The sequence below is a fragment of the Dermacentor variabilis genome, chromosome 10, assembly GCF_050947875.1.
Source record: "Dermacentor variabilis isolate Ectoservices chromosome 10, ASM5094787v1, whole genome shotgun sequence".
NCBI classification, from domain to species: domain Eukaryota; kingdom Metazoa; phylum Arthropoda; class Arachnida; order Ixodida; family Ixodidae; genus Dermacentor; species Dermacentor variabilis.
In genome coordinates, this window is record NC_134577.1 from 85167183 (window position 1) to 85182690 (window position 15508).

The window sequence follows — 15508 nt, forward strand, 5'->3', positions numbered from 1 at the left end:
GCGTAGCCAATAACAGTGTTACTACACGTACAGCTTTCGCAAGGACCTACTGCTATGAAATTGCATGACGACCATTTTTCTTTAGCATACATTTGTTCCGTATTCATCCGCAGGGCACAGTGTTTTGCCAGTGTGGCTGTACAGCTCTCACAACGATCTATGGCTCAGATTGCATGACGACGCATGTTTTAGTACTTTCACATACAGAGTACAAAATGTTCCCTTCCCACGAATCTCCAAGTGCGTTGTATGCTCAGTTACATTAAGAACTAATGCATCGGCACGGCAGTTGAATTCATAAACTGTTTCCGTTCCCGCGATTCCCCTGAAGTGTGTGGTATATGCTCAACGACACTAATGAACAATTTATCGGTGCAACGTAATGCTTTGCCATTAAAGTCATGCGAGAAAACGCCTCACGTCCAAACGTATCCCCCTGAGACTATAAAAATTTAATATGCTACCGTCGCAAACAAATGGCAACAAACTCAGCTTGGACACGCCACGCATTCTGTCTATTGCGTTGCCAGCTCGGCTAGGGACGAACGCAGCTAACAACTTTCTTCTCCGTAGTACCTAGTCGAAGAGAAATCTCAAGGAACGAAAGTCCTGACATTTCCCTCTCGCGACCACTGCTCCTCGTGCATGCGCAGAAATCCAATTATGATGTGCTCGTGTCCTAATCAAGTCGTAGTTCTGGCACGTAAAACTCCATAATTTAATTCAACTTAACCACCGGGTGTCACTAGCGATCTACTCTTCCACGAACCTCTTTGTCACCAACTTGTGCATCTGGTGCAGTCCGGAATATATGTTCCTGTGCTGGACTGTGCCGTGGTAATAAAGATATGACGCAAAAGATGCTCGATGAAGCTAAATCCAAGTTGAACGCGGCATATGACGCAGCCCGATCGATGAAGGTCAACAACGTGCTTATTCTCTACTGCGGTACCTGGACCAAACAGACAATAATAATAATATTTGGGGTTTTACGTGCCAAAACCACTTTCTGATTATGAGGCACGCCGTAGTGGAGGACTCCGGAAATTTTGACCCCCTGGGGTTCTTTAACGTGCACCTAAATCTAAGCACACGGGTGTTTTCGCATTTCGCCCCCATCGAAATGCGGCCGCCGTGGCCGGGATTCGATCCCGCGACCTCGTGCTCAGCAGCCCAACACCATAGCCACTGAGCAACCACGGCGGGTTGGACCAAACAGAGCTGCAGGCATTTATTTGTAGCCGCTCTGTTAATATCGGAACATGTGCCTAGGAGGTACTCCCAAAATAACAAAAAAGTATCCCTGATTCTCGGTGGAGTGAAACCCGCGTTGTGTGTATTACGACAACTTTGTCTGAATACAAAGTGATACACGCTCTATGCAACAACTGCTGCACGGTGTCACCGCCATGTGGCGCTGCATGTTCAGAGGGAAATGCGATAGAGGAGCTGCGCTACATACATGCCTCACACATCAATATATGTCCTACAGTGCATTGATGCTTATTGTATTAACGTCGAAATTTATTGAGAGATTGGTACTGTCACATTTTTTTCTGTCGCGAGGCGTTTCTCCGTTTATTTATTTTTTTTCTTGCGTGAATGAGTGCACTTTTTTAAGTGAGAAGCCAGGGATTGCATGCAACATTGCCAGATTGAGCACAAGACGACAGCGCGCATCTCATTTGACAAAGTTCTTGACGATCAGCCAGAATCAATGGGCTCAATAGGGCTTACCCTGCCTACGTGACCTGCTAAAGAGGCCAGATATTTCTAGATATAATAGAGAACGCAAATAGACGATAGGGTAAAAATCATCAGCGAGTATTGAGAACCGGCAATGACTTCGACAGTTGTGGACAGACTTAGGTCGTTTCGAAGACCCGTTACTTATAGGCATTGATATTGCCTTCATGTTCCACTAAATGAAATTCTTTGAAAGCCCATTTGCATGCTGGCAATTACTTGCTGCTCCCTCCGCATGGCTTTCTTGTAAACTTCTTCCATCGGCTATATAGTTTCTTAAAAGATAGTTGTGAGTTTAATAACAATAGAATTTGTATTATGAAGTTTACACACCATTGTTTGGTTTTCATCCCCATCGCAGCAATTTATTCAGTGCTAAGAAGCCTACCTACAATTCTGCACATTGTCCTGTTCGTGTACTTTTGTATATTGCTATCCCATCAAACATCATGTCTGATGCGATAATGCTGTTACTGGCAAAAATAGTATTTTTGTGTGTTTCACATGCTAAGTACGGTAAATCATATGCTTGTACTATGTTCTAGCTTGGACGCGACTTCTCCATCGAATTTCCAGGACGATTCGATGCGTACGAGGGCCTAACCGTTCGCGTCTTCGGCTACACTCTCGACGCGGATCCGACGTGAGTTGCTATTTCAATGTTATTCTTCACAAAAATACAGACAATGGACTCAACTCACCAAAATGTGTCCTGAGATTATGTTTGTATAACGCTAATGTATTGTTAACTCGACAGGGATCTTACCTAATTCTCAATTTTTGTTAGACGTGTACACTCGCAAAAGATTTCACATTTCGCAGTTTGCCGGTAAGGTTATCCTTTTGAGCATGCAATTTAACGTTCTTCCACTCCTCGAGAGGCAGCTAATCGAATATGTGAAAGATAGAAATGTCAATTTTTACATCTACGTTAAATTTACTATAATAGTTGTTGGCCAATTCACCCTTTATAGGTTGAGAACATAATTGCATACTTTCTCATACGCGCATGTACCAAATAATACGGAGAATTTACCCGGTGCGCACCGAATAGCGGTGGTGAACAAGAAACGTGCGCATATAAAATTCAGCCGGCTGCTTAATAACAACATAGGATGCATCGACATGCGCAGTGAAAGCGCTGACGTGGCCACGACAATGCTACAACATTACTCTGCATACTATCATGCACAAAATTCCCACCTAGTACGTGTTTAGGCCCCCTTAATTCAGAAACAAACAAGAAAAAAACGACAGAACAGTTTTAATTGAGAGCGGAGGTTGCAGCCACGGTAAATTTGTTCAAAAGCCAATGTAATCAGTTAAGATTTCAGTTGTTATTCAGTCTCCCTAACATCGTCAAATAATGTTTTGTCAATTCATTTGAAACAGAATTTAAAAGTAGCCTATTCAATTTAAGGTGGTCATATAGGTATCGGTAGGTTTCGCTAAGGAAAGGTAATTATAAAGATTTATCCCCTCTCGACTACCTTTGCTGAAACAGCAAAAATACATCATAACGGCAGTCAGAAAATAAAAAAAAAACATGCCTGCCATGGGCAGACAAATAAACATGATAAAGCACCTCTGCATGGCTTCGACTGGTTCCATGTGCCCTCCGTTTACACAAATTGGCATCACTTCGAGATGCCAATCAAGACTGGTCATTTTTTACGCTTGAGAAATAATGATCGACTGTGCGGAGGGTTCTAGTGGTGGAACATAGGGCGATATGTAGAGTCTTATGCTGCCCCTTGTACAACGGACCACTTTCATAAAATGACGACTGTTTCGAAGCCACCGATGTAGAGCTTTGAGCCACTAACAGGTACCTGTGGAAACGTGGGCATTTTGCACGTTGGTCGTTTCATGAAAACCATTTCTGGCAAATTAAACTTGTTACGCAATAAATTAGGAGATTGCAAGAAAGCCACGTATGGGACACGGTACCGCACACGTGCTTAGGCAGCAGTTCGCTGTCCTGCCCGCGACGTTTTTCTGCGCTTTTGATGTATTACGTATCATACACCAATTACACCAACCCCGTGTCTGGGTTCGATGCTCCATGTTGAATGATCCTTTTTCTCACGCAATACATAATTTAGTATCGATGCTTCCTGAAGTAAAAGACGCTCATACAATGAACACATTTGTTTCAGAACAACACAGTCGCCGGCAGATATTACAATAAAAATGTTTTAGGTATGACCTGAACTAAATTGTTAGCGCAATTACAAACAATAATAAGCCGAACACACAACCTTGCGGTATACCTGAAGTAGCACTCAGAATGGAGGACAACCTCGGGCCTCAAAAGAGTGATCACTGTGTATAAATTAATCCGCTCAATCATATCTGGCAAAAGCACGATACTTTCAGGTTTGAATACTAACTCTTCAAGAGGCACTTTATCAAAAGAAACATAAAATATCTAAAAAACAGCAGATATATTAGCTCAGGTATCAAGCGTCTGAGAAAATCGATGGACTATACTCACAAGCAGAGTTACTGTAGTTACTGTAAACACATGCATGTTCGGATATTAACAGCGCAAAACAGACAAGTACGGAGAAAAGGAAGAACACGACACTGGCGCTCACTCACAACTAACGTTCATTTTGACGAAAATCACATTTATACACACCCGCCAACACAGAACCCCATGTCAACAACTGAGCTACTGTACATGCAAATTAGGAACTATCCCGGCGAGTTGTGGATACGCACGTCGAAAACATCAGTGCGTAATTAAGCGGATAAAACCAGTGTGTCAAAATATAAAAAAACCAAAAACCCAGTAACAAACGTCCCTATCAAACTTAACAACAATCAGTCGTGAAACACTTTCTTTCAAATATCTCACCTATTTTTTACTAACAGTGACAAACGGTCTACCGACGCACCTTTCCCCTTTCCTATCAACATGAAAAGCTCCCATAATCTTCCTTGTGGGTTGATCTTTATGCCAGAATGGTCGTCACCCACACGCTGTTGAATGCAAAGACAAGTGCAAAGCTCCGTACCTTATAATGATGACTTGTGCTCATTTAATCTAATGTTCCGGCAGCGGCTGCTCTGGCCCACATAAACCTTCTCGCATGACAATAGCAACCTATACACCACGAAAGATCCACATATAACGAACCTATTTTGTAGCTTCTTGCAACAGAAACTGTGCTGCGTTGTTAATTTCCGAAACATGGATCGTCACCAACTCAACCAAGTTTATCTTCTAGTATTAACATACATATTGTGGATCTGTGTTGAAAGGAACAGAATACATTATTATTTGATAAAATACTGCCTTCACTTTCTCGTTCATGGAAGAAGAAGGAGGGAGTCGTGTGGCGACAACAAAGAAAGATCAGGTACATGCATCGATTGCATCGATTTTCTATGTTCTATATACAACATAGTGACGGCGAGAATTAAACTAATACAACGGCAAATTTTCTGGTGATTTCGCCTGCTAGATCACTACAATTTACGCTCCGGGATTACAACCGCCACCACCTTTCCTGCCTTTAACTGGTCATCCTGTCCCATGGGCCCAGTAGAAGCAGGCTTTGGAGATGTATATGGTGGCATCCGGAGCTTACGAGCTTCCATCGGAACGCCGCAGAGCGATTCTGCTCACCTTCCTTCGTATGGGGCGGCCGCGGATTTTCTATGCACTGAAGTCAGCAAACTTGGGATCGGGCTTTTCTGCCGGTCGTTAGAGCGCAGCTCATTGAACCACGACTACACTCTGGAACTCGCAATTAGATCCAAACGTCCAAATCCTGGTTTAGATGTCCAGTGCATAACATGAGTACATTAATTTTTGGATGTCCTGTTTAAAACATCCTTCGGACATACAAACGTTTGAACTTCTGGAATCTAAACAAATTCCAGAACTTTAACCCTAGGGATGTCCGAAGGATGTTTGCAACAGAATTTCCATACCGGACATATGTGGGACCAAGACACACAATCCAACACGTAGTAGGTGATCATATCGCCGAATGTTAAGTCTTTTTCTGAAGCTGCTGCACTCAGGATCAAACTTCCAGTGCAGAGGATAAATAGAGAAGCAGCTATGAACGACTGAAACTGATCGAGCATATCGGAGCAAAGGTCACATATTGGTAGGTAGAGCACCGGAACTACTGCGCATTACCACGCATTGCGAACTACCGCAAGCGTAAGCGAAGTAATCGTGTCCCACGCTCCCGCTCTCTCCAAAGATGTCGAGAAAACCGAGCACTTCTACTTCTGCAACGGATGCAACTACTGCTGTAGAACGGAGCAATGACTGCCTTTAGCCAGTCAAAAGGCCAATCTCTCTTATTTGCCCACTTTGTGGTCATTTGCGCCTAGTCGGTCACATGACCTGAGGCCGCCGTTTTATTGGATCTCTTTGACCTTATCTGTAGGCTCGGAATGCCTTAAGGTTGGTGCGCCCAGCGTTCAGTCTGCGCGTTTTCACTGGACGTGGTGGTCGTGTCATATGCTCATGTGTTCCAGCTTGAACGTTTGTCAGTTCCAGGTGAACGCTTTCGTCGTTCGCTTAGGAGCTGGATCTCCGCGGCACCTGTACGCCTCACGTATATCAAGATGTAAGTTACAGTTCAAGAAGTCTGTGTTTTTCTATTAGCCGCCCTGCAATCTTTTCGACTAATGTGTCGTCGTGTCTGGGACCATTCGAATGACGGGAATTGCACATCGCCATGCTTTGCGGCGACGGTAACATCAATGGGCCATTGACCATGAGTTGTGCTGCGTTTAGTTCCATCGTACTGCTGTTCTGCAAATTTCCGAGCTTACTCTGGCCTATATTGTTTCTGCGCAGCGCTTGGGTGCAATAAAAAGAAATTTCTGAATGAGGAACTTTAGAACCGCTAACTTCCATGCAGCCCATTGGATGGGTCCGCGAGAGTTATCGCTTGTGTCTTTCCTGAACAGTAGTGAATAATAACAAAATGATATGAATCAATTAACTACTCCAGACTCGCATTGTCCGCAATAGCCTTGATTGAGCTTTGTTTCCTTTTTTGTTATGTAACCGCGAATGCGAGAGCAATCGTACAACTGCGTAAGGTTGGAATAGCTAAAATTCGTATGCATAAATTTGTATCGCGATTGGCGCACTTGCTGCATATATGGCCAGCCGCGCTGGTGAATTTTAACACGCCTGTCTTTAGGGCTGCTATATTGTTCTTGCCAAACAGTGCCATGTATGTTTCTTCGATTAATGAATCTTTTGGGCGACTTGTTTGAGTTCTGCTTACTTACAAGTAATCGGAACTAGTATGGTGGTGACATCAAGAGGAGTTTACTCTTCAGCTATCTTTCACGAACGAAACATCTGCGCTGACTTAATTGCTCGTTCGCACGTGGTCACATTTTCTAGTACGTAACAGCGAAACTTTTTCTCAATTCACTGTTTGTTTTACGCGCTCGTAGTGACAACCATGTCGTTTCAATTTCGGTAAATGTGTGATTGGCGTTTTGTTTGCGTAACCACGATTGCCAAAGTATTCGTAAAACTACATACGTTCAGAATAACAGAACTTTTGTTGACGCTTTTCTTCCGATCTGAGAACTTGCTGCTCGTAATAGCCGGTCGCATTCCTGAATATGACCATACGTGTATTTCCGGCTTGTATTGTTTTTGCCTAACAGTGTCGTGCATGTTGTCGTAATAACAAAGCATTTGGGAGACTTGTTCGACTTCTGTTTATGTAAACGTGAACGGATGCCTGCTAGTATGGCGTTAACGTCATCTTCACGTCTCAGCTCAGTAATGACGAAACGTATGCGCTGACTAGCTTGTTCGCACGTGTTCGCATTTTTTTTTATTATGAAAGTTTGTCAGAGTTGAGTCTGTCACGGGATCGTAGTGATTAACCCTGTCGCTTAAGGGACAGGGTAGGCAAAATTTCCGAAAAACATCGATTTTTTGTTTCTGCGTAATTTCAAATATTCAGTCTTTCGTTAACACGGCCCAGTGTTTCATTTGCGCACTCGTAAAATATGTACCTCCAAAATCAACTTTTTTCGAAATATAGGCAGCATCCAGCCACGCCCCCTTTGACACATGCTCGGGATCTGTGTCTCTCCTAAAGTGAAAAAAAATAAAATTTTTCAACGCCTAATTTTTGTGACGTTTAAGGGAAAGGCTGTCACTCATCTGGCAACAATTAAAACCTAGCTAGCATATTTCACTTAGCCAAACAAATCCTAACACGCAGCTGGATTACTCGCAACGCGCGGCGTTTTGCTCGTGCTTCGGCGTGTTTTCGCGGACAATCGAATTTGTTTATACCTTGGTGCTGGTTATTTAGCGGTACTGCAATGACGAAGCCAAAGAAGTGCTTTAAAAACGTCTCTTCCACGGAAACCACCATAAGTCCATCTCCAGTGACGCCAATTCTCCGCAACCCAATCCAGGAGTGGGCGCCGCGGCCACCACGTGCGCGTCTGCATCGAAGCTTTCGCACTCGGCGGAACGCTCGAAGAACCTAAAGGCAAGTGAGAGTGACCGCGGTTACGGCCTGAGTGACATTGACCATCTCTCGTGTGCCGTTGCCGAAAGCTGTGCGTGTGAAGCGTGCGGTGGCGACAAGCAGCTTGTTGAAGACAGTGCACGAAAAGGAGTTGCTTGCGCGTTTTCCCTTCACGGTGTAAAGTGCTTTTCAGCGCACCGGTTCGACACGTCGAGACGGACAACATCAGGCCTTTACGAAATCAATGTGAGGATTGTTTACGCATTGTGATGCGTAGGAAAAGGAGCAGCTGCCAGGACTACGTTGCGTGCGATGCTCAACTTGCCAAAACCACCCACAAAATTTTCGCGGTACAATGATGAACTACTGAATCATATTACCGCCGCCGCTGAAAGATCAATGGAATGCGCAGCTAAAGCAACGGACCTCAATGACGGAGATATTGATATCGCCATTGCTCCTGACGGAAGCTGGCAGAAGCGGGGGCACGCCTCAAATAATGGCATAGTGTCCGCAACCAGTGTTGATTCTGGCAAGGTCATTGATGTGGAAGTAATTACGAAACATTTCGCAATGTGTGTGTCGAAAGCCACCTCTCGTGCCTACCTAGACACGCATCATTACCAACGGATCTATGAAGGTTCAAGCGGAGGAATGGAGACCGAAGGAGCTTTGCATATATTTCAAAGGAGCAAACAACTACACGGGGTTCGATACACTAAGTATTAGGAAGTATGGACAGCAAAGGTTTCCTTGCTGTGCAAGCAGCAAAGCCATATTTAGATCATGTTGACGTTTCAAAGCTAGAGTGTGTTGGCCACGTCCAAAAAAGGATGGGGACCCGGTTGCGAAGACTCAAAAATGAAAACAAAGGAAATAAGCTGCCCGACGGAAAAGTTATTTCTGGCCGGGGACGCTTGACTGACACAGTGATCAACAAACTACAGGCATATTATGGCTTGGCCATTAGGAGACAATGTTGGGAGCTTGGACGACATGCGGAAGACCGTATGGGCCACCTATATTCATATGGCGTCCACTGATGCCCATTCTTCCCATGGCCTGTGTCCAAAGGCTCCCGACACGAGGTGCCGATTCAACAAGAGCGAGATGAATGGCGAACCTTACACCCACAAGGATTCCCTCCCGGCACCGGTCCTTGAGGCAGTGAAGCCGGTGTTTCAGCAGCTCTCAAAGCCTGGGCTTCTCCAGAAATGTCTCCATGGAAAAACTCAGAACGCGAATGAGGCGTTGAACAACGTTGTATGGGAGCGTGCTCCGAAGAATGTCTTTCTTGGTGTCAAGACACTGAAAATAGCGACAATGGATGCTGCGCTAACTTTTAATGACGGCAGCATTGCTCGAGCAGACATTTTGAGGTCATTCGGAGTTTCTCCAGGACGGTTCACAGTCCAGTGGTTGCGCGAAGCTGACCGGCGGCGACTGTACCTTGCAGAGAGGGCTACACGACTGGTCACTAAGGAGGCCCGGAAAACAAGGCAGCTAGCCCAGAAAAGTGTTGGTGATGGAGGGGACTACCAGGCTGGTGGCCATTGAAAAAATGCGTCAGAATGTTTTTGTATAGTCCTATATTGCAATAAAGCTCTTTCTTCCACTTCAAAGCCAATTATTTCGAAACACCAAATTTTGCTGCATGTGGCCCGTTTTTTCAGAAACTACAAGCGCTAGGGAGATATTTTCCAGATATTGAGCATACATTACAGACAGTCTACTGAACTAGGATTATAAATATTATTGTAGGGGATTTTTACTTACAGGCTATGTACTGCAGATCTTGGCTCTAAAATTTGGTGGGTGCAGTAAAGAAAAGAAAAAATACTAATCTTTTAAAAAATAATCCTAGTTCCATAACGCTACCTGAGTTTGCTGATTACAATGCCACCAAGGTTAATGTTCTAACCCCAGCAGATCATGAGAAAAAAGGGTCAGCCTAAAATGCATGGCAAGAATAGTACCTACCCTGTCCCCTTAAGCTTCGTCTGCCATTGGCGTTTTGTTTGCGTAGCGATCGTGATATCAATCGAAAAAAATGGCTGAAGGCTTAGCTTGGTTAAGCCTGGAGGATTGCGAAAGCAATACCCTTGGCTGAGCCTTGGTTCGGCTGATGGTGAGGACATGGTTGCCCTTTGTTAAACTTATGGCTATACATCATCCGACATAGCGCAAGGCAGCACGCCTACCACTGCGAGGCTCAGTTACAACATGATCTGGGGTTTTACTTTTAATTATGGGGTTTTACGTGCCAAAAACACTTTCTGATTCTGAGGCACGCCGTAGTGGAGGACTCCGGAAATTTCGACCACCTGGGCTTCTTTAACGTGCACCTAAATCTAAGTACACGGGTGTGTTCGCAATTTGCCCCCATCGAAATCCGGCCGCCGTGGCCGGGATTCGATCCCGCGACCTTGTGCTCAGCAGCCTAACACCATAGCCACAGCCCCATTTATCATCCTAGCGTCACGTCACACCAGCGAGCGCCCTCTCTGGGTAGCACCGCAGCAGCGGCGCGCAAGGCTTCGCCTCCACCATCGATGCCGCGAGCTGGGGCCCCGTCTCTCGGTCTGGCGTGACGTCACACGGTCACGTGACGCGCAGCTGTGTAAGGAGGCGCCACAACCACCGATGGGCCGCAAGTGCGAGCGGTATTGCTTTCGCAATAAAACAGTATTAGGAGCCGATGGAAGGAGGGTACCCAATGGCAGTGCAGCACGTTGGCCAAACAGTAAATAACAAGGGGAATATTCTACGCTGTCATGCCGTGGCGAATCCTACGCGAACGTAACAAATGGCAACATGTGGTTCCAACCATGTTATCGGGTGAAACATACATGGCCAGCATCTGAGTTAGTGTTCGGTTCAGCCACTCCGTTAGTCCAATCGTCTGTGGATGATTAGTGTTGGTGAGCTTAGCTTCAATGGAGCAGGCATGAAGGAGGTCATCTACCCCTCGTGAGAGGAAATACCTCCCGCGATTGGTGAGAGCGAGAGAGAGAGAGAATAACTTTATAGAACTGGGGAAAGGGGGATAGGGGATTACGAGCTTGGTGGGTGGCGCCCCAAGTCCAGGACGCCACTGGCTGCTGCTGCTAGCCGAAATGGACCCAGAAGAGCCTTTTGCACCTTCGGTTCTGAGCTGGCGAGTTGAGCCTCCCATTGTTCCAGCATGTTACTTAGATTATACCTAACTAAGTGGGCATTTAAACGCGGTGGTCTATTTTGGCATCCCCATGTGCTGTGGTACAAAGACGGTGACGAGTCGCTACCCCACTGACAAGCACGCGCATACGTCGGTGGGAAAATTTTGCTCAAACCTAATAAATTTGGTTAGACCTCCGTTCGAATGTTGCGAAGATGTATTGCGTCTTCCCCTTGCCAAGATATGTAGGGGGCGCCGTATCTTTGCCGCGTGCCGTACTGGTGAGCAAGAATATCGCGCGTTGTCTACGTGCCGGATCGTTATCCTGCTCCTTTCGACGGCTTTCCTGTGAAGTGGCGGGTTGTGAATGGGAAGGCAATGGTTGCTCCGCTCCGTTTATCGTCTCTCGAGCTAGAGCGCAGCTATCTAACTCCCCTCCAGTCCCGCGTGTTCCGGGCTCCTGACTAGCCTGTATACATTTATGAGTTCCTTTCCAAGGAGGTTGGTAACCTTGAAATGGAGACGGCCGTTCATAAAGATGCGGCATGCCTCCGGAAGGTCTGAGATGATGGTGTTGTACGACTGCCCCGTCCGTTGCCGATCCTGGATTGCCAAGGCGATGGGGAAGCATATTTCCTTCGTAGTACAGTACGTGATGAGTGAGGCGCTTGAGATTAGGTTAGTCGTGTCATTGCCTATGATCTTGGCTACCGCACGCTTGCAGTTGTACTGAGAGGCGTCATTATTTTCATTGTTTCAGACTAGTTTCCCTAACCATTTCACCCTCTTTTCTCTTCTCTTTTTGTTTCTGTCTTTGTGCATATTTCTCAGGACAGGAGCGACTGAGACCTTACTTCGAACTGCCCCGGGAATATCTACTAGTACCTCGTCAAAGTATTGGGGGATGTCCTCACCATTGTGTCTCTGCCCGATCTTGCCTGGCTTTGTGTCTGGCTTTGTGAAATTAAAGTTGCCGCCTTGAGCTCGGCGTGTTTGTATACACCAAGACCAAGAAACTTGTCTGTCAGGGTGCCTCCCGGTAAGCGCAAGGCCACTTTGTAGGCGCCTCTGACAATAGAGTCAACCAGCTCCTCCTCCTTTTTGTGTAGTGTGTGATGTAAGGGAGAAGAAGAGGAAAAGTGTGGGGAGGGGAGGAAGAAGAAGTGAGAATAAACAAGGATGGCTACCTCGTCTAATTGACGTATCTCAGTTTTATTATGAATTTGGTGCAGACCACAGGAGTCGAACCTGTGTTGTGCACCTCATCCGCTTCGTTTCACTGAGCACCATTTGCTTGGACGTTATAGAAATATGCGTGGACGGAAATAGACACACGAGCGTGGCAAGCCTTTTCCACGGAGGACGGTTTGCTGTTGAGGGTCAACGGTGGTGCAACGTAACCGTGTACGACCAGCATGAGTGAACAATGCCGAATATACGAGAGAGCGCAAGACATTTTTCATCGTATAATGGAACTAGAGCAGATAAACAGTGAAAACCAGCAACAAATACTAGAGCTCGTGACGAAAAACTTCCTCCAGCATTCTCGGAGCCCGTCGTTGGAACCGGTAAAACCGGATGTTTACGACGGTTCGTCACCTGCAAAGCGCAGGCTTGGCTGAGTTTTAGGAGTACGCGTGCGACCAAAATGGTTGGCGACATGACCTTGACAAGGTTATAAAATATGCGCTGGTACCTAGGAGGCATAGCAAAAACCTGGCATGACTTGAGAATCACGCAATGAGTGCACCGGTCGTGGGCTGAGTGGAGAGACAGTTGTTAATGTCTATCTCCGAGAATAAGCCCCAGAGCTGGGACAGCACTATAGCCTTCAATTATAATTCGGGCACTCTGGTAGAATACTTTTTGAGACGAGAAGGCTGCTACATAATGCTGACTCCACGTTATCGGACTCGTCGCTCGTACCTTTGCTTATATTAGGATTGGAGAAGAGCATGCAGTAAGACTTACAATGACGAACTCCAAATATTGTTGGTGACTTGCTTACAAATATGAAATATTTATGCACTTTGTAGCATCAGGTGAGTGCTTCTAACGGCTACAGTACTTCATCCAATGAATATAAAACACTGGGGTGTAAAAACGGGACCAAGTTGATATAGGGGGTGACCCCCTCTCATTTAAAGAGACCATCTTTCTTACCGATCGTGCCAAGCTTGTGTAGATTTCTGTGCTATTAAATGGGAGGGACGTCAAGGCTTTAGTAGATAGTGGAGCTTGGATAACAGATGTAAACAAGAGCTAAATTCCGGACCTAAGCATCGTGGAACATTATCCTCTGATAGCGTATAGTTACGACGGCAAAGAACAGACGTATAATGAGTGGGCGGAAGTGTTGATCACGTATAAAGGAAGAAAGCACCTCAACTATTGCTGTCGTACTCAATGGAGTAAAATTTCCGCTGCTCTTGTCTCGCCCAGTCATGCAACAGCTACGACTTAACCTCTACTGGGATGGAGAAGTCACTACTCGAGATGACCACCAAATGTTTTCGGTTTCACTTGCTGAACATCAACGAGGCCCATTACAGCAGAGGACGTTATCAAGCTGTATCCAGAGCTAATATGCGTCGGGGGCTATCCGAAGGCTACATCAAAATTTGTAGTACCATTTGAACTTCGCGACAAGACTGTAGTTAAACGCAAGACTTACAATATGTCGCGAGAGAAGAAACATTGGTTGCAGGAAGAAATACAGAAGATGCTCGACGCCGGTGTAATCCACCCATCAACCCCTGCCTTCGTTTCTCCGATCGCTATTGCTCCTAAAGGAGATTGAACATTTCTTCTCTGTGCTGATTACAGGCAAGTCAACAAACAGACTGACTTAGTTCCCTTTCCAATGCCACTTATCGATGAAATCATCAATGAAACCAGGGGCTGTAAGATATTTTCTCGCTTAGACTTGTGCAAAAGCTTCTGGCAAGTGGCACTGTCGGAGGAGACTAAAAGGTTTTCCGCCTTCATGACACCATTCGACATATACGAAGATAACAGGCTACCTTTTGGCTGAAAGAACTCACCCGCATGTTTCCAGAAGATGATGAACAATGTTCTAAAGCCATATATGGTAATTTTTTGCAATGTCTACATTGATGACATCATTGTGTATTCTAGTTCTGAGCAGAAGCACACCGAACACCTGGCGAAAGTCTTACAAGCACTCAGCAATGCCGATCTGAAAATAAACGAAAAAAAGAGTAATTTATTTCAGCCCAAGGTCCTTTTCCTCGGTAGAGTGTTCAACGGTGCTACCAAAAGTACCAAGCAAGCCTCTGCACATCGGATTTCCACACTTAAGAAGCCGCACGATCTTGATTCGCTGGAAGTATTCCTTGGACTAGCAGGCCACTTCAGGGCTTTCATCAAGGACTTTGCAAAGATGACAAAGTGCCTGACCGCATTGAAAAAAAGGATGTCCCTTTTATACAGTTGGGTGATTGTGAAGTAGCCTATCAAGAACTAGGGCGCCGCATTTCGTCTGACCCAGTACTAACTCTACCTGACTTGAGCCTGCCGTTTGTAATGAATACAGACGCGTCAAATTGTGGTACAGGGGCAGTGCTGTATGAGAGGGCCTGCAGTTCTTCACTAAATCGACAACTTCGTGTCGTAGGGTACTGTTCCTGCAGCTTTAACACTTCGCAGCTCAACTACTCTACGACGGCGAAGGACGCCCTTGCTGTCCTCATGGCAGTGTGATACTTTAGATCGTGCATAGACGACAGAACGTTCAAACTGTATACGGACCATCACGCTCTGACCTATCTCCTCAGTCAGTCGGAGCCAAGAGCAAAGCTGGCGCGCTGGATAAGCGAACTGCAGCAGTATGATTTTGAGGTTATCCACCGGGTAGGCAGCGGCTTGACGGATGCAGATGCGTTATCTAGACTGGTGGTCGAAGTTACACATGAAGTGTTAAACATGACGAAACTATGGGAAGGATGCGAAAATCTACAGTTTTCCAATGGAAGCTTCGTGGTGCCGGAGACTCTCGTTCCTAAAGTGCTCCACATGTAACATGACACTCCCGACTCTAGTGGTCGTGATGGTTTCTGGCGAACCTATAATAAACTTCTACGAAGGTTCACAGGGA

General features: G+C 45.8%; 1 protein-coding gene across 1 annotated transcript in view; it reads left to right on the plus strand.

Moving 5' to 3' along the window:
- LOC142559314 (uncharacterized) overlaps positions 1 to 15508 on the plus strand; it is a 60927-nt gene that overhangs the window by 11856 nt on the left and 33563 nt on the right. Inside the window, exon 2 of the mRNA XM_075670929.1 lies at positions 2292 to 2389. Within this exon, the coding sequence (XP_075527044.1) occupies positions 2292 to 2389 (98 nt within the window). The remainder of the gene's footprint in view (positions 1 to 2291; positions 2390 to 15508) is intronic.